This window comes from Chiloscyllium plagiosum, chromosome 25 (assembly GCF_004010195.1).
Source record: "Chiloscyllium plagiosum isolate BGI_BamShark_2017 chromosome 25, ASM401019v2, whole genome shotgun sequence".
Lineage (NCBI taxonomy): Eukaryota > Metazoa > Chordata > Chondrichthyes > Orectolobiformes > Hemiscylliidae > Chiloscyllium > Chiloscyllium plagiosum.
The window spans coordinates 21776565-21798842 of record NC_057734.1 but is presented as its reverse complement, the minus strand read 5'-3'; the positions used below and the strand labels follow the sequence as shown (position 1 = coordinate 21798842).

General features: G+C 37.9%; 1 protein-coding gene across 3 annotated transcripts in view; it reads left to right on the top strand.

Moving 5' to 3' along the window:
• LOC122562633 (ABC transporter B family member 1-like) overlaps positions 1-22278 on the top strand; it is a 174603-nt gene that overhangs the window by 131207 nt on the left and 21118 nt on the right. For all 3 annotated transcript variants that reach the window (XM_043715648.1, XM_043715646.1, XM_043715645.1), the window contains 2 exons: positions 3134-3250; positions 21710-21832. In XM_043715648.1, coding sequence (XP_043571583.1) covers positions 3134-3250; positions 21710-21832 — 240 coding nt within the window. The remainder of the gene's footprint in view (positions 1-3133; positions 3251-21709; positions 21833-22278) is intronic.

The following is a 22278-nucleotide window of genomic DNA, read 5'->3' as shown; positions in this document are numbered from 1 at the left end:
ATTTGTAACTAAGTTGATTCATCTTTGTATTCCTTTGCTGAATTTTATCACAAGTAAAAAATGTTGGTACAGCGTTACTTCAACAAATAGTGCACAAACATACTTTAATACATGTTGAGTCTTTGCTATTTCTATTTTCCACACACTAAAATAAAACCTCAAAAAATCAGTGATGTTTCAATTTGGGCTGTGATTTTGTGAGACACAGGCATGGGAAAAAATTGAGAATCTAATAGAGTAAACCCAATAACCCACTCCTGGTATTCAACCTAATGGAGCTGGAATTTATTTTAAGATTGCGAGCATCTTTATTTCAGATTGACTCTGGGTCCTTCTTAATTCATATGACTCAGTCATTTAACCATGAGGCACACAAGGGAGTTATGAGAGTGGGGATATTTTCCATGCCCACAATACTTGATATTCATTAACATTGTATCTACATATGTAAATAAAATTATACTATTTGCTTATGGTGCATATTAAGGCATGTACTCCAATATTTTGAGAGGACAGAATGATTTCTATTCGAGTTTCAATTTAGAATGCAGGCTAAATGTTTCTTTTACAATCTGTAAGCTTTACGGGTAGCACTGTATAGGAGTCTTCAGTTGTAGTGTCACGTTTGCTTGGTAAATTCACCTACACTTAAATGTAACACATGCATTAAATGTTAAGTAATAGTGTATGTTATATGAAAAGACTCTGTGATTCCTCAAACTTTTACATAATTTTAATATTGTTTTAAATGTTTGAATTTTTTTTCCCTAACTATGTAAACCTAACCATTGTTTAACACCCAACACTCTAACTCTGACCAACCATGATATAGAGCAATTTATTGTATTTAGCCTAATCCTTGGGTATACCTGTGCTTCCTGTGTCAATAACATCACAGTCTCTTTGAAATGAATACCTGTCTTTTCTAATCTTGGGGTGTTCTGCTCACCTCTGTGTACTCTCTCAAGACACATAGGTTGTGTTAGCAAATGACTGCATATTGGTCTCTTCATTGTTAATTATAGCATTAGCATGGGGAAGCAATGGAGTTCTGATGATGTCACTGGACTAGTAATCCCAAACTCTGGGTTAATGTTTTACGGCTATGGGTTCAAACCTGCCCATGGTAAACATAGAATTCGAATTGAACTAAAGATCGAGGTTAAAAAGCTAGCTTAATTATGTCCATTGACTATCATTGATCATCATCATAACCTGTTGATTCACTAATGTTCTTTGGGGAAGGAAATCTGCCCTCATTACCTGGTCTGGCCTGCATATGATTCCAGACTCTCTGGTTAACTGTCTTAACTGCCCTCATGGGCAATTGGGATAGGCATAATGTCCTCATCTCATGAATGAATAAAAATAATATGCAAAAATTCCAACTGGGGAAGCATGCAGTCTCTGAACTTTGTCTGATGCTGAGCATTCTTTATATATTGCAACCCACCCTCTTGCCTGTCCAACATTATGGTACCCTCTTAACCAACAAACTCATTCTCTCAGGATAAAGGGAACATTAGAAATTTGATCAAGGTGACATTATGATGGCAGGTGGAGAGGGCATTTTCACTACAGCAACAAAAGAAAAGGAAGACTAAAACAATCAAGTCCTCTGCCCAGTGTCCATCTCCATCTCCGTCACCGTCACCTATCCCAACTCTGCAATTTTGATGAATGTAGTGCTTGAGAATGGAAGGATACCACCAAAAGGAATGATATCTTGCCCTCATCATGTGAACAGGATCCTCCATGTTGCTTTGTCTGTATTCTGGGGGGCACAATGTCTGAAGATTATGTTCTAGAATCATCTTCAAGAAAATTGGCAGAAAATAAACACATCATACCCTGTAAAAGATTAGACAGGATTAAAAGCAAGGAGTATCAACCATGAATACGTATGTCAGAAGTAATTTCCATTTATACAGAGTACACTAGACTCAATTGGTGATATGTGATAAGTTAACAACAGCAAGCAGGAAATTAATGTCAATTTGGCAGTGACCTTGGCAACCTCAGCTTGAGAGGGGGAAAACAGCTGGGGTTCTTATTCCTTATCATCGTATACCTTATCATCTTAATTATATGCAATATAAAAGTATAAGTGTGTTAAGGATCTGTATAGATGACAAAGAAAGACTTGCATTTATTGAATGAACCATCATGTCCAAGTTCTGCTATGCAGCTGTTTGATGTCCAGTTACCGTTATAATGTATATGTATTGACAGAGTCTGGAAGTATTAGGACAAGAAAAAAATTACTTTAATGAGGCTTCTATGAAAGAAAGTGTGTGGGAATTAGGAAGCCAAAGAGGTTCCTGGAGAATATTATCAAAGTAACTAATGACTCCCTCAGATGTGCTTTCTGCTTTATGAATTTCAACTGTGTATCATCTCAAGTGGTAATATGTTTAATTAGCCACAATGTAATGCTGTCACTGAACTCTTCCTACTGTGTGATACACTCTGATGCACCAGCAGTGAGTGGTTGGGAGGAAGGCTGAGTGACTGAAGAGGGCATGCAAGAGACTAGAGTCTGAGGACTGAAAGTTAACTGCTCGGATATAAAACAGGAGGAGGTTGCGAGAATGGGATGTAATATGGTCATGAACAGATTATGCATTAGATGACTCTACAACTGTAGGGATGATTAAGGAAGAAATATTGATTTCAATGTTACTTAGCACAAAACAGGATGTGTGTGGTCAAGTGTAAGTTTTGGAAGCTTGGTCATTTGAGAATAGCTTATTATTTGGGAGTCACAGTGATATGGATATTGAATGTAGATCATGCTAAGCTTGGCTGTTATGCCCCGAAAGGGCAGTAAATTGGAATTGAAGAGATTTGATGGTTAATGAAATTGTAGTTGTGTAGGTAGCCCACAAGCCTGTTCCTACATTGCCAAAATCCACTTTCATGCTAAAAGAGGTCCAAAATTTTTTTTTTTGTACACTTGAAACAACAATTCAATTTCAGGAAAAGCTTCAAAGAATCTTCAATCAATGCAGCTCACAAAGATATTCATTTATGTGTACTGCTGCTTTTTCTCTCTTGCTCTTTGCCATTATTATTGGAGTTTTCAGTGTTCTTAGCAGCAATGATGTTTGTTTTGTACCTTTTTATCCCATAGAATGGATATGACACAATTGTAGGAGAGCGTGGAATCAGACTTTCAGGAGGCCAAAAGCAGAGGATTGCTATTGCTAGAGCTCTTGTTATGGATCCTGTTCTGCTGCTGCTTGATGAGGTTAGTTTGATGGCCGTGGTATTTATTTTCGTACCTACCTTAGAATAGCTTTCTGCTTTACAATTTTGACTGTCTACCATCCCAAGTGATAATGTTAAATTAGTCACAATGTAATGCTTTCTACTTTCAGTGCTTTCAGTGAACTCTTTCTACTGTGTGAAATAACTTCAAGCCTTTGAAAAATGTAGCAGTTCTGCTTCTGTATTATCTCATGTTTAGGGAAAATTCACTGATTTCTACTTCAGTCATTGTTAGAGCTCTGTGGTTGCCGAACTTGATAACTGGAAGAGGTAATGAATGCTTTGCTCACCATGTTTTAATATTGATAATTATTCAGCGAACTCAGCAACAACTTGATATGAACCAATGTTCTCATTTCAAGTAATGCTGTCATGCGAGAGAGCAAACTAGTATATTACTAATGATTCCTGCTACCACTACAGTTCCTGCAAATACAAGCAATTTGTCTAAATTCTCCAGTATTTTTATCCAAGTTTTCTCCAATGACTTTCATAATTATGAGCCTTGCACAGCAGTAGTCAGGTTGTTCACACTTGGCTGCAACAGCAGCATCCCTTTTACCTGGATACATCAGTTTTGTTTGGTCTTTTAAGGATGTAGATTAAATAGGCAGCAATACTGGATTTGGAGAGTTTTTTAAAATAATGGTTCATTGTGATGGATATAGTTGCATTTTCTTCAACAGGGAGGTTGGCGTAGGTAACCCAGGGTTCTGGATGACTTTTCACTAAACAGTGGCAGAAATGAGATCTTCATCTATCTAGGCCTCCATGAGATGAGTACAAACACAGTATAGGCTTGTTTGTGAAAATCTCTCACAAACAGTAGTTTCAGCCCTCAGAAATCACCATCATGCAACCTGTGACAAACAGACCTGGTTTAGACATTCAGGAAATGTTCAGCACAAGGCAGTAGTGCGCAAAGTGCGGAGCTGGAAAAAGCACAGCAGGTCAAGCAGCATCAGAGGAAGAGGGGAGTTGACGTTTCAGGTCAGAAATTTGCCTTTCACCAATTAAAGGTTCTGACCTGAAACATGGACTCCCCTTCTCTTCCGATGCTGCTTGACCTGCTGTGCTTTTTCCAGCTCCATGCTTTATCCACTCTGATCTCCAGCATTTGCAGTTCTCACCATATCCAAGCACAAGACAGAAATCAAACTTCTCAAGAAAAGTCTTTAAATTATTTGATAGCTTGAACAGACCAATGCACTGTTGGGTAAAATACAAGTACAGGTAAGAATAGTGAATAAACAGGGCTAAGTTTATCAATATGGGTGACTGCAGATAAAGAAATTGATCATTTCTTCATTTGGTGCTAACTGTCCCCAGTTGACACATTCTTCCAATTCAATGCGCATCTGAACATTCTCATCTGAGACTGCAGAAGAAGAGATTAGACTTAAACTTTCTCTTAGGATCTAATATAAATTAGTAAATTTCCAGAACTGAAGTTATTTTGAGCAAATTTGTTTTTGAACAAACAAACGAATCCTTGTGCTGAATCATTATCAGTATTAAAACATTGTTAGCAAGCCTTCAAACTATTCATTTTCTCTTCCAGTTATATGTTAAGCAACCACAAACTTTAAAGATTTTTTTAAAATCTATTTTTCTTTATCAACCCATTCAGCAATGTTATTACACACCTCTGGAGTAGGTGAGATTTGAACCCAGGCCCCTCAGTCCAAGGATAGGGACACTTACCACTGCACCACAAGAGCTCCTTCTAATAATCTTTATAACTTGTGTCTTCATTGGTAAAATAAGATCAAATAATTTTACTTGATTGGTTTTAGTGTTATCGTATTTAATTCCATGGATTTCAATTTGCTGCATTAGATCCAAGGGCATTTACTCACAGTAGTTAAAATGTAAGTGATTTTGGTGAGTATTTCAAGAACAAAGTAAAATAAACTTTCTGCAGTTAAAAGCTAGAAATTGGGTGAATTTCTACCTAGTAGATGACTGCCAGTAAGTGACAAGATGTTAATCCAATTTTTGGGTTCACAGCCCTCCTTCCCATAAGAGCAGAGTTTAGTCAGCCTGCATTAGTCATCAGTAACCTGAGATTCAAATCAGTAATTCAACATACATATATAATCAGTTTTAATGCCTATCAAATATAATTATTTCTAATTTGGAATTATACTATTATGGATAACCTTTCATGTGTATGAAGGTATTCAATTGACAGGAATGTTTCAGAACCTTGAACAATAAGTTTTCTTTTAAATCATCACAGCATGATTTGGTGAAGCAACAGAATTGGCAGTTTGATATTCCTTTTGCAGTATTTCATTGGGCAGATTTTGTGCAGATGGTGGGGGCATTTTGTCTGCCACCACCACTATATTAACAAATTGGGCTACCTGTTTTTAAAAAGAAAACAAAGCTACCCAATAGTATGATATTGCTGTGGTGACTTGACCAAACAGAAAATAAATTAGAGTGGTGTTGGAAAAGCACAGCAGGTCAGGCAGCATCCGAGGATCAGGAATATCGACATTTTGGGCAAAAGCACTTCGTCGGTCCTGCTGTCTGACCTGCTGTGCTTTTCAGCACCACACTAATCGAGGCTCTGATTTCCAGCATCTGCAGTCCTCACTTTTGCCTAAACAGAAAATAGACCCATGTCTGTCAGTGGAGGCACGTTGTACACTTCAGTTGTTAACCAATTAAACTGGCTGGTAGTTCATGAAGCTTACCAGTGCCAGGACTGCAAGCATCAGCATAAAAAAGCTCAATAGTAACCCTGATCCAGCTATGTCCCAGATATTTTTAAAGGAGAGGGATTAGGTGCATTGGCGAGAGGTTTGAGGCATTAGGTTTTGGCGGCCAGGTGAGAAGGCACAAAGGGACGATGATATCATGGTTGGGGAAGTTAGAGGAGAGGTCCCTGATGCTCTGAGCATCTTCTCTCCTGCTTTCCCCTACCCCACCTCCAGCAGGCCGCCTGGCTCGGATATAGGACCATTAACACAAGAGCTCCTGACCAAAGTAAATAGATTGAGGTACATAATTGCTACCTAATAAGTCTGTTAAGGGCATCAATCAGCCTAAGGGTGGCTCAGCTAGTGAGTGCCTTATCCCATTGCCCTCATTTAAATAGTACTGGCTCAGGGTTGTGTAGGAATATGGTAGGCTACTAGCCCTTCATATTTTGCATGCTTCTCACCAACAGCATGTCCTGCCAGGGACCATAAAATCCAGCCCCAGAGGAAAGTTTGTTGGCCCAACATTGAACAGTGAAAGGAGGTCATTGTCTTTCTTGCTCCTTATGTAACACAGGAATCTTGTTGGCCAGTTATTTTGATAACTAAACCTCCCTATTTTTAAAGCAATAAGTTATTCAGGTCTGTTAAATCTCTATCATTGTGCTATTTTGTAGTTAAAAGTGTATTTTTATTCTAGATGCTATGTTCAAGACTACAATATAGAAAGCAGAATTAGGCTATTGAGTCTACTCTGCTATTTGATCACAGCTGATCTGTTTCTCAATTCCATTCTCCTGTCTTCTCTCCATAACCCTTGATCCCCTTACTAATCAAGAACCTGTTTATCTCCATCTTAAACACATCCAATGACTTGACCTTCACTGCCTTTCAGCGGCAGTGAGTTCCCCAGATTCACCACCCACTGGCTGAAGAACTTCTTCTGTTCTAAAAATAGAACTAGAAATAGACACTAGTTTACTTCACCTGACGAAAGAGCAGTGCTCCAAAAGCTTGTGATTTCAATTAAACTGTTGCACTAAAACCTGGTGACATGTACCTTTGTCCACCCCAGTCCAACACCGGCATCCCCACATCAGTACTAAATGGTCATCCCTTTACTCTGAGGCTGTGCCCATGTTTCTCCTAGAGGAGAGGCATCTTCATGTCAACTCTATCCAGGCCTCTCAGTATTCTTTAAGTTTCAACAAGATTTCTCTCATCCTCCTTAACCTCCTCCAAGGACAGTCCTCAACAGATTCTGTTGACAAGTCCTTCATTCTAAGGATCATTCTTGTAAACGTCTGGATTTCTGTGAACATAGCATTTGCCATCCTAATTGCCAAGTGAACCTATACATTGACCTTAAAAGAATCCTGAACTCGGACTCCCAAATCCCTTTGTGCATCAGATTTCTCAAGGCTTTCCCCATTTAGAAAATAACCTATGCACCTATTCATCTTACCAAATTGCATAACCTCACTTTGGAGTCCATCTACCACTTTTTTTGCCATCTCTCCTAACCTGTCCAAGTCCTCCTGCAGCCTTCGCACTTCTTCAACAATACCTGTCCCTCCAGCTACCTTTGTGTCACCTGCAAACTTTGCAGCAATGCCCTCAGTTCCTTTGTCCAGATCGTTAATGTATGATGTGAATAGTTGTGGTCCTAACACAGATCCCCGTGGAACTCCACTAGTCACCAGCTGCCATCTTAAAAAAGACCACTTTATCCCCACTCTCTGCCTTCTGCCTGTCTGCCAATCTTCTATCTGTGTCAGTACCTTGCCCCTAACATCATCCCTTGCAATTTTATTCAGGAGTCTCCTGTATGGCACCTTTCCAAAGATGCTCTGGAAATTCCACTTGGTCATGTACACTGGTTCTTCTTTGTCTAATTTGCTCATTACTTTCTCAAAGAATTCTAGCAGATTTGTCAGGCATAACCTCCATTAAAAGAGGCCAAGCTGACTCAGTCTTATTTTACCAGACACTTTCAAGTACTGTGCAAACCCCTCCTTAATAATGGACTCTCAAATCTTAACCAAGGTCAGGCTACCCAGCCTGTAATTTACTATCTTCTGTCTTTCTCCCTTCTTAAACAGGGGTTGTTATGTTAGCCATTTTCCAGTTCTCAGGGACCCTCCCAGACTCCAATGAGTCCTAAAAGATCACCACAATGCCTCCACAATCTCCTCAGCTATCCCCGTCAGAACTTTGGGGTGTAGCCCATCTAGTCTGGTGATTTATCCACCTTCGAACCTTTCAGCTTCCCCAGCACCTTCCCCTTAGTGATGGTCACTACACTCACCTCTGCCCCGACTCTGAAAGTTTTGATATGCTCCTGGTTTCTTCCATCACGGAGACAGCTGCAAAGTACGTATTCAGTTGCGCCGCCATTTCTTTGCTCCCCATGACTACTACTTTGTTTTCACTTTCTAGCGGTTCAATGTCCACTGTTTCCCTCTTACTTTTTCATGTATCTTTAAAAAAAATCTAGCATTCTTTTGTATTACTGGCTAGCTTACCTTTATATTTCATCATCTCCCTCTTTATTGCTTCTCTAGTGTCCTCTGCTGGTTTTAAAGGCTTCCCAATCCTCTGATTTCCCATTGATCTTCACCATGTTGTACGCTTTCTCTTTTATGTTGTCCCTGATCCCCTGGCAGCTGTGTATCTGTGATATCCGTATCATACTCACCAAATTCAATCTGTGCTATAAGTTCATTCATCTTGTTTTGTATTCTGTGCATATTTAAACACAACACTCTTAGTCATATGTTGACTCACCACCTTCCCCTTACCTATTGTGCCTGAAGTTAGATTTCTAATTCTTTACATACTCTCTGTCCTATTACTTGTTCTGAAAACTTCAATAACCTCTCCTGATCCCTCTCCTTACCCCTCTCCTTTAACTTTTTCATGGTTCATTTGCATGGAGAAACTAACCCCAACTACTGAAGTTCCCTTCTACATTAATATTTTTAATAATTTTAGAGTGCAAGGAAGTTGCTCCCACTCTAAGGGTTTCAGTCTATTCTAAGTAAGTTTACAAAGTGACCAGGAAGTTCATGAAACCTTCTTGACACTACTTCAACCCAACTCGAAATTGTGACTTGATATTATTATACTGTAACACGTGGTCATGGCGTTAAACCCAGGTGATAGGAATACCTGTTCCACAATTTTTGGATCCCCTCACTTCTGTGTTCAGTTGGGTAGGTGCCAGAGCATTGCTGCAAATTAGAACCTGCATCTCATACCATTAATGTTACATTGTTACAAAATAATCCTTGTTATTTTCTTTTCACATTATTGTTAAACTGCATAAACCTGTACAAAACGTATCTTCCATCAATGCATTGGACATTGGATTTAGCTTATTGAATACGTTATGGGATTTGTTATGCTATAACTTATAAAAGTAAAAAAAAAAATTAGGATCTGAATGCCTTAATATAAATGGGATTGTGAAGTACCACTCTAATTTTAATGCAGTCTAGTTGGAAAATCAACTAAGCACTAAACAAGTTTTTTTTTATTCTCTTAATAAAGTTGCCCTGAAACTACACAATCCATTTTTAATTTAAATTAATTGATAATTCTTCATTACCTTCTAATCCATGTCGTGTTCTTATATTATGCATGTTTGTGTTGGTGTTTAGTGTTGCTGTTTTGTGATTATTTAGTGTAAATATAAAAATAAGTCCTTCACTTTAAGATAGAGTACGCTGAAATACTATTGGGTTAGTAACTAAATATAGGATTAGTAGTGTCAGTGACACTTTTTTGGTTTTGTTTAATTTTTTTAAATAATGAAAAATTATTACAATGGTAAATACCTGTGCAAGCATTAAATTATGCTAATATTTAGAAACTTTTGTGTTTTGCAATGTGTTGACAAATGTGGACCATTCCAAATCATTTGCCGTTTATTATTTTTATGGTGACAAATGGCTCCAAATTAATTGGAAAGGTGTAAAATGTCTTGTTTCAGATATAAGCAATGTTTCCCTGGGTTAGAAACAAATCCTTCTGAAATTGGCCAAATGTTAACAACAGCAACATTCGAAAATCAATTAAATTTTCCTCAGTGTTTTCTACAATTATTTCTGTATTCAAAGGTATGTTATGCAGTTTCAGGCTGTTGTCCTGGATGTGGACCTTATTGTGCTTCCTCTGTCCTACGAATGCAGACATGAATAGATATGTGGACAACTGATTTATCCATTAAAAGCCAGGTCTAGCTGGACCAATTGAAGCAGGATCAGATTCTACTCTTATCAAAAAGTTGCTTACTATTGCAGGATTATCCTGAAATGTAAGGTTATATTTGATCTGCTTCGAGGCTTTATTTCATCACCACCACCTCCTCCTGCCCACGTAGGACTTGATTCACAACAAAGAGACCTGGGGGTGCAGGTACATAGTTCCTTGAAAGTGGGGTTGCAAGGAGACAGGGTGAAGAAGAAGGTGTTTGAGATGCTTGCCTTCATTGGTCAGAACACTGAATATAGGAGTTGGGATGTCATGTTGCACCTTTAGAGGACATTAATGCCACTTTTGGAGTATTGCATACAATTCTGGTCACCCTTCTATGGGAAGGATGTTAAACTTGAGAAGGTGCAGAAAAGATTTGCAAGGATGTTGCCAAGATTGGAGGATTGAGTTATAGGGAGAAGCTGAATAGGCTGGGGCTTTTTTTTCTGGAGCGTCAGAGGCTGAGGAGATTCTAAAATTAAGAGGAGCATGGTTAGGGTTGGGGAGTCCAAAACTAGAGGATGTAGTTTTAAGATGAAAGGGGAAAGATTTAAAAGGACCTGAAGAGTAATTTTTTCAAACACTGGTGTGTGTATGGAGCAAGCTGTCAGTGGAAGTGGTGGAGGTGGGTACAATTACAACATGCAAAAAGCACAGATGGATATATGCATAGGAAGGGTTTAGAGGGATAGGGTCCCAATGCTGTCAAATGAGACTAGGTTATATGATATCTGGTTGGCATGGACAACTTGGACCAAAAGCTATGTTTCCATGCTGTATCCCTCCATTCTAACACACACTTTTTTAGTCTGTGACATTATATGCTGTGTAAACTTTAAAACATTGAAAGTCCTGCTATCTGTGTTCTAATGCTTTTCAAATCTTCGGCACCCTTGACTCCTAGGATCCCTCATTTCTGCTGGCCTTTGGTTAAATGATATGTTCATTTTGAAATCCTTCTTTTCAAATCTGCCTCATGAGCTGACTGGCCTCAATCTCTCTAATCTCCTTCAGCCTACAATCCTCCAGAAGATTGATATACTTCTAATTACAATTTTTTACACATTGCTGGTTTTAAGCATTCCACAGTTGGTGATAGCTGTCATGTCCCTAAGTCTGGGAATATCCTTCATAAAGTTGTCTAATTTTCTTTTGCCCTTTAAAAGACTCCTTCAAATGTTTGGTCAACGAAATGGCTTTACAGCTACTCATCCCATAATATCTTCTTACATGCGTCAGTGTCATTTTTGTAATTCGTCTCTGAAGCACCTTGGGGTGTTTCATTACATTAGCACTGTTATACAACTAAGTTGTGTTCCTGCTTGCCTGTTCTTTTATATTGGCTTACAAATAACTTCGACTTTTATTTCTGCATTTGAAAGTCTACCTGGTTCCAATTTAGGATTCTTCAAAATAGTGAGGAGTATTACATAAAAGTGCCAAGCTTATAGAATGATAATCTGTGAATTTTCTCTCAGCAATTGGAAATCATGTGCTTAAATGTAGATTTTGAAAGCTTGATAAATTATTGACAATAAAATATAAGTTTAATTGTACCTTAACTGGAAGTAATCACTTATGTAAAGAATTCTGGAGAACCATAAGATAGGTATAGAAATACTCTTAATTTTCTTTTCTTTTAATATCTTCATGGGATGTGGATGATTTTGGCTGGACCAGAGGGCAGTTGAGAGTCGATCATATTGGTATGGGTCTGGAGTTGCATGTCAGTCAGACCTGGTAAAGATGACACATTTCCTTCCCTAAGGGAAATTTTGTGAACTAGAAGTGTTTTTCCCATTGCAATGGATTTGTGGTCATCATTAAACTGTTATTTCCAGATTATTGTTGAATTCAGATTCCACCATCTGCCATGGTGGGATTCAAACTCAAGTCCCCACAACATTACCTGGGTCTGTAGATTAATAAGTCCCCATCCACTTGCAGAGCACTTCAGAGAACACCTGCACCAACCAACCCCACTGCCCTGTAGCCGAACATTTCAACCCCACACACACACACACACACACACACCCCCGACTCTGCTGAGGATCTGTAGGTCCTGGGCTGCCTCCATCGTCACTCCCTTACCACCTGATGTCTGGAGGAAGAACGCCTCACCTTCCGCCTCGAGATCCTTCAACCCCATGGCAATGTGGATTTCACCAATTTCCTCATTTCCCCTCCCCTCACCTTACCCCAGCTCAGCAGCATCCTCATGACCTGCCCCATCTGTCCACCTTCCTTCCCACCTGTCTGCATCACCTTCCCCTCCAACCTGTCCCCTTTGACCCCACATCCATCCACCTATTGCACTCTCAGCTACCTCCCACCCCCAATTATCTCTCCACCCCCGTGCCTCCTAGCCTCGTTCCTGATGATGGGCTTTTGTCCGAAACGTAGATTTTCCTGCTCCTTGGATGCTGCCTGACCTGTTGTGCTTTTCCAGCACCACTTGACTCTGTAGATTAATAGTTTAGCGATAATACCACTAGGACATCACCTACTCATTACCTGTTAACTGTTACAAACCATTTAATGTCCATGCAAATCATGTGCTTCTATAAGAATTGGACTTGTGGGATTCCAAGGATTATTTTATTTCTTTTAAGTATTTCAGTTGCCCAGTGGGGTAGGGTTCCTGTCCAGAGCTTGTTCCCTCTGACCGTGTTTCTTTTTCATTTTGGTCCCTTTTTTTTCTCTTTTCACTTGCTTACCTTGTCCTGAGCTTGAGTGTTATCAGCAGTGGTGAGAGCCCAGAGCACAGATCCTGAGTAATTCCAGGGTGCAAGCCTCCACCCAGTCCCAGGGGACAGACCATCAGTGGGCCCAATGTAGAGGAGAGTGAGCCCCTAGTTTTCCACAGCACACACAGGACCTAGAATTGGCAGTTGGCAGAGGTGACATCGGTAAGGTTAGGCCCAGCAGCAAAAGATGATGCCTGAGGATTAACGACTTTGCTGGTTGTGTCCAGCACTGACAACTGCAAAGTAATGGCAGAAGGGCATCACAGCAGCATCAATAAGGTGGGCCCAGTGTCAAGAGACGCAACTCTGGCATTGGTTGGTCTGGCGCAGGTGAGGCAGTAGCTAAGGAGTATCAATCCAACAATAAAGATGGCACCTGCAGATCAACGACTTCAGTGTTGGTTGGGTCCAGTGTAGATGGCGACAAAATAGTGAAGGAGGGATTCAAATGCAGGTGATGAGTTGGCTCAGGGCCAATGGACATTCTTCAAGCTATATCTTTTTTTAAATTATTCTGACGGTGCCATTTTGTGGCAATAATTGAAGCTTTTCACTATTTTATTGTCTTACTGTAAAATACATGTGACAAATTCAAAGTCTGATCTCTATAATGTAAGAACGTTGTCAAAGCAGCCACATTTTCCATGCCATAATTTGACAAAATTATTTCTGCAAAATTATGATGGTATTTAAGTGTGTCAATTCCTAGTTTTGTTATCCTCCCAATTTTTTTTAAAAGCAAAGAAATATCATTACAGATGTCTTGCATTAAAATTCTTGAACTAAATGTGATGAGTTTAATAAACTTTAAGTTCCCCTCCAAGCCACTCATCATCCTGACTTGAAAATATATCGCCGTTTCTTCACTGTTGCTAGGTCAAAATTCTAGAATTCCCTCCCCAATGGCATTATGGGTCAATTCAATGGTGAAAGGTTCAAGAAGGCAGTTTACCACCACCACCACCTCAAGGGCAATTAGGGATAAGCAATAAATGCTGGCCAGCCAGTGACTCCCACATTCCACAAAAATGAGTAAAAATAAAATAATCCACTTCAACAAAATTTACTCTTTTTTTTTTTTGTAGATTGGTACGAACGACAGATTTGAACACTAATCAATATGTAGAATGAAATATCCATATATTTAAACAATAGTAATTTAAAGTTGATGTGCTCTATTTCTTCTGGAGTCCATTTTAAATCTACACTCTGTGTAAAGTTGAGAAAAATTTAATGTTTAAAAAATCATACTCTATAAAACAAATACAAGAGTACTGAGGATTAATTAATTAGTGAATTTTTTTGGAATTAATTTCAACTGCTTTTTGTGAAAGACTCTGTTTTGCATTAAAACACAGCATAAGCCTCTGAAATATTCATTCCGACAGTGATGCAAAATCACAAAAATAACTCCCTCTCTCTCTCTCTCTCTCCCTCTCTCTCTCTCTCTCTCTCTCTCTCTCTCTCTGGATTCAAAATAAAGACCAACTGTAAAATCAAAATACATTATGAAAGTTTACGATACAGGGAATAGCAAAGAAGTATGAAAATGTTGACTTGTAAGTCTGTTAGGGTTCATAAATGAATAAGCTAGTCATACGTTGTGTCAGTTAAGTTCACCTTGAAGTGTTGTAGCATGTGTTCAAAATTAGTGATTCGCCATTTAATACATTCTAAGGTGGACAGACATTGTGTAATCATTTTTACTGATTTTGAAGGAATTGTTTCATGGAAACTGCTTGAGAATTCTCTGCAGTCATTAATTTAATCTTTAAAATTGCTTCCATGTGTTGCAAATTACTTGAATGCTGCACTCTTGTGGCTCAGTGGTAGTATCCCTACCTCTTGACCAGGAGGAACGGGTTCACATCCCACCTATTCCAGTGGTGTGTAATAACATCATTGAATGGGTCGATGAGAAAAATAGGTAAAACAGCATTGTTGAGGGTGTAAACTGCAGTGAATGCCAATTCTGTTTCAGAAATTGAAAAGAAGCTACGATATGTATAAAACTTGCTGGCCAGTTGACATCTGGTGGTATTAACGTCCAAAATATCCATTTATTTCTGTCCTTCAGATGCTAACAGAGCATCTGTGCATTTCCATCATTAACTGCCCACCACCTCGAGAACACTTCTTTTCACTGATGTCATTGCCTGTTTTATGTTTGGTCTCATTATATCAGCAGTAAAAATGTAATGGTAGTACATGAAGAAATAAGTTTGGTGATGGTTTTTGATAGTAGATATCTGTTTATATTTCCATGTGCTCTTAAATTATGAGGTATAAAAAAGTGAACACTTGTATTACATGGTGGGGATCACAGTGTAACATGCTAAGATTCTGATTCTGAGAGGTTGATTTGATATTTTTCCATATTTTATTACAATATATACATCCACTCACATCCTTTACAGCATGCTGGTGTATGCTCAAGGGCGTTATTGTTGAATAGCTAATTAATGAAAGTTTTTTGTTGGGTAGAAATGTGCAGCTTGTTTCCTGTGTATGATTTGTTTTATAAATTGGCCTGTATTTTAAAAAAAAAACTGACTTAAGTTGCATTCCATGAATTTACATGTTTAAAAAATTACGAAGCCAATACTACTATTTAAATGGAATCCAAGCTATCCTAAAACTATTATAAAACTCGATTTCCAACTGTACAAATGGGATCAGTGTAAATTATTTATTATAACATGGTCTTAACTTCAGTTATTGATCAAATATTCTGCAATTCAGTTAAAATTCAATAAATTTTGAATTGGTGACCATGTTTTCGAAATTGGTTTTAGTGTGTATGGCAATAAAAGCCAATGTTGGAAATTAACTCCAAGTTGAATCAGAATGTTATGGAAAAGAGAAATTCTAACTTTATGCAAGCTTGTTCAGAATGTGACTTGTTTTGAAAAATACAATTAGGACTTTTTTTTCCTGAACATCTTGTTTTCAGCTCTGAATAAAATCTCGCCCATAAGTAAACAGTACTGTAAAGGAGCTGCCTGGAATTTTTTATGGAAGCTATTGCTAGGTAATGTGTAGCTGAGACAATATATTACACACACAGTCAGCTGAGTAGCAATTTACATTGTTGCTGTAACATCGAACAAATTGGGCCGTGACAATTTTTTGTTCTCCTTTCAAGCCATGTTCAGGCTGAAGCTGGACACTGGATAAAGACAACTTGAACTTTCATGTTTGCAGCAACTAGTTTAATTTTGGAATAGCCACACTTAATTTGGATTAATTACTCAGTTACCCAAAGATAGATTCAGGAAAGATATTTTGCATCCATGTATGTATTATCTATGTACAAAGTGTTGCTTACAGTATTTCATTAATTCTGCCATTAGCTTAGTTTGGAATTACACCAGTTAGCATAATACTACGTTCTATAGAACTGAGTTAAAAATCACATAACACCAGGTATTAGTCCCAACAGGTTTAATTGGAAGCACTAGTTTTCACCTGATGAAGGAGCGGCGCTCCGAAAGCTAGTGCTTCCAATTAAACCTGTTGGACTATAACCTGGTGTTGTGTGATTTTTAACTTTGTACACTCCAGTCCAACACCGGCATCTCCAAATCATGACTATAGAACTGAAGGTTTGATCTAAAGTTTTGTAGCTGATCCTGACCTTGACATCAATGGGACACTACTTATCTCCATATCACTCAGCTAGGAAAAGTAGTAAGATCAAATTACCATTTCAGATTTGTGTCCAATGATATCCCTTAAAATCCCTTAGAGACAGCAGCAGTTATAGTTATAATTGCCAAATCCACAATACTTTAGGCTCACATGAAGACGAGGTTACTAAGAGGTTTCATGAGTTACAAAAAGGACTCTGCAATGGTTCTGCAACTCAGCATTTCAACACCTGTAGAGTAAGGGGGAGCAACCTTGGGAAACCTACCAAACTCAAATCGATATGTGATGGGCATTACCAGGCAACAGTCAGTAATAAGGATCATCAAAGATGTGAACAGCAGTAGGAAAACTGAAAATGCACCGTAGAGAAGTTTATCATTCGAAATAATCTGTACAAAATGTCTTGTCTATCAACCAAGTCAGAAATTTGATTCATTTCACATGTATGGTCAATTCTTGTCAATTTGGAGATGCATAATTTTTCATGCATTTGTATTGTTCGCGAGAGCATCTGTCTGCTGTTTTTCTTCAGCGCATTAACCTGAACTTTATTGTTGGATGATTTGAACTTTTTTAGCTCAAAAATACTTCACATTAATAGGACTGGATAGTAATTGGATAGCAATCAATCTAATGGGTGGCAAGGTTATGATTTTCTTGAGCTGATGCCAAAGTGTTTAGGAAATTCTGATCCTCTAAGAGCACAGCTCATTAGCGAGGGTGTGGGTGTCATCGTATTGCAATGAAAAAAGTGTAGGTATTGAGCAACATTTGGCAAACCAATCTGAAGGGACATAATAAAATTAGAGCTGGGTCAGTTAAGAGTAAAATAAGGAACCATTTTTCCTTAGAATAGACAGTGAAAATCTGGTTACTGTTCTTTCTAAAGATTAAGTACCAGATCATTTGAATTTTTCAAGACAGAGAATTGTTTTTCTTTTTGTTGTAAAAGGTGTTTCAGAGACCTCTAGAGAAAAAACAGTTAACATTGAAGTCACGGTTTAACCATGATATCATTAACTAATATGACACATTTCAGGGTCTGAATTACCCCATCCTCCCCTCAGTATTTTTCTTCCTTGGGATGAACTTTTGCTTTACCATCCAAATTACCCCAAAAAACACCTGCCATTGTTGCTACTGTCTTGCCTATTAGGCTTCCCTTTCAATCTGGCAAGCAACTTCCTCATGTCTTTGCAGTTACCTTTACTCTATTGTAATATTGATATATCTGATTCCACTTTCTCCCTTTCAAACTGCAGGGTGAGTTATATCATATTATGGCCACTGCCCCTTCGGGGTTTCTTGAACTTAACCTCCATAATCAAGTCTGCCTCATTACACATCAACTCCAGAATTACATGTTCTTTAGTGGGCTCTACTGTGCCTCTACATGTAAAATATTGCTATGTCATAGCAAATTGAAAGGGAAGATTCCTCAACAGAAGTGAATGTGAGACATAAGATATGAACAGGTGCAGTCTATTGAGCCTGCCCTGCCATTCAACAATTGAGTAATTGAACATTTCAAGGCCTTTTGCCCAGCACGTCGGCAAGAATCTCCCAGCCCTCTGGTGGTAAAGAATTTTGAAGGTTCACTGAGTAAAAGCAAGTTCTCTTCATCTTGGACCTATGTGAGAAACAAAAGCTCACTCACTTTAATAATTTCAGTCCGAGACAAATATCTGAATCCGCCATTTATTTATACACCTATAGGTGGGTGCCCTGTCTCATTACCAGGTAAGGTAATGACAAAATGCACACCAAATCCAACAAACTCTCGAAATTTATACAGTTTGAATCCCCATATTTTTCCTTATTCCATTGTCTGTTCCCTGCTTCGCTTACGTCACTCATTTCCTTAAGACTTATCCCACAACTTCTGTTTATCCTGTCTTGTCCGTGACAAACTCTTATCTCTGACTCCCATAAGGGTGTTTGACGTCAGTCTATTATAGATTATTGATTAAGCATATCTTTTCTTCTATCAGCATCTATTTCCATCCAGAGGCCACTTTGACCTCTTTGATTAGGGTTTGTTCCTGTGTCCCCGTGTAAGGGGGAAACAGATGCTTTCCTGTTTGCCCATATATCCACCATTGTTCTGTATTCATGTCTCATGCTTTCTTTTTGCTGAATATGTATTTTCTCATTCCTATTCTGTATCAGAATTTATACTTGCAGAAATAACATTAATTCGTTTATATCCCACAACCTAGATGACAACCACTTTATTTTTAAAATGTTCCCTCAGTTCTAGATTCCCTAATTAGGGGAAACTTCTTACCTGCATCTAGCCTGTCTATCCCTTATGTAATTTCTAAGTTTCAGTGAGATTATTTCCCATTTTTTAAATCTCTCGACCATACAGGCCAGGTCTGCGGAATCTCTTTCCATAGGACAGTCCACTATCCTCAGAACAAGTCTAGTGAACATTTGCTGCACTCCCTGTAAGGCAGTAATATCCTTCCTGAGGTGATGAGACCAAACCTAAGCACAGATTTCCAGGTGAGATCTAACCAAGCTCCAATATAATTAAAACAAGACTTCACTACTACTGTACTCTTGTGCTAAAGGCTAACGTAAGATGCTGAGGGTTGGCCAGTGGTAATATTAACTCTTAGCTTGTGTTGTGGATACTTACATGGATACAAAGTCTAGATTCAAAGGTCTCATCTGCATAAACGCTACTGCATTTTGTTTTTACCATGCATTACAGAATTGATGCATTTCCAGTCGCTTATTAGATTTTGGAAAAGATGGAAATGCGTGTGCTCAACTTGGAAAGGTGTAGGATTTGTTTTATTTCAATATACCTATATAATCCAAATCTTAAAGTTGTTTTTGTATCAGAATAAGCCTCTTAATAAAGCATTTTTTTGGTTTAGTTTGCATAGATTTAAGGTTAAAATATTCAATGAACTGCTTTTGTTTGCTATTATGCTGATCAGTAAGAGCTAGTGTTGGGAACTGGAGATAATACTGACAATAGATTCTAAAAATAGAATTAAGAATTTAAACTGGTTAATTTTGGACAGTTAATTGGTTCCTCAATTTGACTCCAGTTGTGCAAATCAATGCAAGTACTGAGGATCACCCACTAATCCATCAACGTGACATTTTTATAATTGCTAATTGCTGTTAGATAAGGATAGTCTCCTGCAGAATGAATTTCGGAACCTTATTTTTACATTGAGCCTTTTAATCAGATTTAAATTCACTTCACCTTTCTTCTCTGTCAAATCCATCATAAAAATTAAGAGTTCCAGCTGTCAAGTGTCTTGTATGAAAGTTCACACTGGATATCTGGCCATTGCTTCAAAGATTTAGGTAACATTCTTTCAAAAGAAAAGGGCACTGGTTCAACTTAAACCACTTAACACTTCATTTATCAAAATCAGTATCAAAACAAAGCATCGATAGCTGATATAATGCATTGAAGTTAGTAGTTATTGGGGTATCCACTAACTTACTGCTGAAGCTATTGATCATGAATTGCAAGCTATAGATGATTGTCCTTTCATAAAGATTTTAAAAAAGCTTCAAGTATTTACTTGATACAATTCACCCAAAATTGGCCAAACCAGTTCTAAAGTTTAAGATTTTCCTGGAGCAAATAATATCCAAAGGAAATCATGTTCCCACCAATGTTTTTGCTATTTTTAAAGAAATATTGCACAGGAAACCAGCCTCACTCATACGACTAGTCATATCCCCAAATTGAATTGTCACTATGTATGCTTATTGGTGGTTTGCAGACCTTTGGGTAGACTTTTAAAACCGTTTATTTCATGGGTACTAATAAGCATCATCTTGGAAAAAAAAGAGAGATTAAGCATGTAATTTCCTCAAACTGACAGCACCAAAGAAATTGGTAAATGATGCAATATAGTGTTTGTAATTTTCAGGTATTTAAACTAAGGTTACTCACAAATGGTAGACTAACTACTGATTAAAAATGCTTACCTCTTGTCATGAAAATATTTTTAGTTATTTTACAGCTGCACCAGGTCACCACTCTTGAATACATGAAATTAATTTTGTAAATCTTTTCTCAAAGCCATTCCAGAACACTTGATTGCAGTGTTGCTTGGAAGATTTAGGTTTGATGCTTATGTTAGTATGATCAAAAAATTCAAGTCTGTAAACTAACAACTTAGGTAAACATTTGTTCCCAAATTGTCGGTTTTACTCTTAGTGTAAATAATTTATCCCTAAATCAGATAGATTTCTCAGATAATGGTTCAAGAATATGCTTGGTATTTCTGGTTTAGTTCCTTGTTGGGGTGTTGCTTTGAATTTTTTTTATCTGTTAGAAAATGAGTGCAGCAGCATTTGTAGTTCTCTCTCCAACCTGCATTCCAACTGAGTGCTCCACTGTGCGCTTGTGTCTGCAGGATTTATCTTTGTGTATTCACAGTTCATATCTCCTATTTACCCAAATGTTATGTAAAGCATATTATCGTATGAATTTCTAGACTTGAAGTATTAATTGTCCCCTTTTTGCATCCCCTCTCCCATTCCAGTAAATGATATTCCCTTGAGGACCTTTCAGTTCTGAATACTCTTAATATAATGGATCAAATATGAACAGATCAAATTAATGGAGTTTATTTTGTCTTTAAAGGAAACAAAATATATGCAAGTTGCAAGAATTGCTTTGGTTATAATATGAAATGGTATTGTAATTACATACTAAACAAATCTACAAAGATGTTATTATATACAGTGGCTAGAAATCTTCTACTGTGGATTTTTGTCAAGAATGCAATTGTGTTTGCAATCATGGTAAGGTTTTGTGGGGGGGGAGAAACCACACAATACAGTTCTGACTGGCTATTATTTATTGCCCTAAAGCGAAATAACAGTTGTTTCCTGCTGCTATAGATAATGGACATAATATAACTCAGGCTTAAGAGCTCCATTTAATTCTGGTTTACATTAACCCTGATAATCTTATGCATTTACGAAGTCCCATAATACTGTGGTGGACATTGAAATGATTTGATTGAATGTTGAGTGGATTATGAAAACATGCCAGATTCTCTCTCTCACATTTTTCTGGTTTACCAGGCTACAAGTGCATTGGATGCAGAAAGTGAGCACCTCGTACAAGAGGCCATTGATCGGGTTATGCAAGAGAGAACGGTTTTGGTAATTGCACACAGGCTTTCAACTGTAAGAAATGCCTCTAAGGTAAGTTGAGAAACTATTTTAGTTTTAGGGGTGAGGGGAGATCTATTCTTTTTCAAAAACTTTGTAGTCCTATTGATTACTGCACTCTAAGAGACCATCTTTTGGTTGTGAATTAATTGAGAAGTTAAATATGACCTTCATGTCATATAAATGAGAATCTAAAATATTAACTGACTTTCAAAAAAGAATGGTGAAGCTGCTCAAGATGCTGTATTCAGAAATTTTACAATGCAGCAGACCTTTTTGGCCAGTTGAATTTGTGCCAGCTTTCTGAAAAAGCTATTTGCTTAGCTCAGTTCACCTACTCATTTTCTTTTTAAATATATATCAACTTTTGTAGATATAAGGATTCTACTTCCAGTTTCAGTAGATTATTTCATTTCCTAAGAAAACAGTGCTTTTTTTTAATTTAAGATCTAGAGTATCTGGGTGAGATGAAGAGAAAT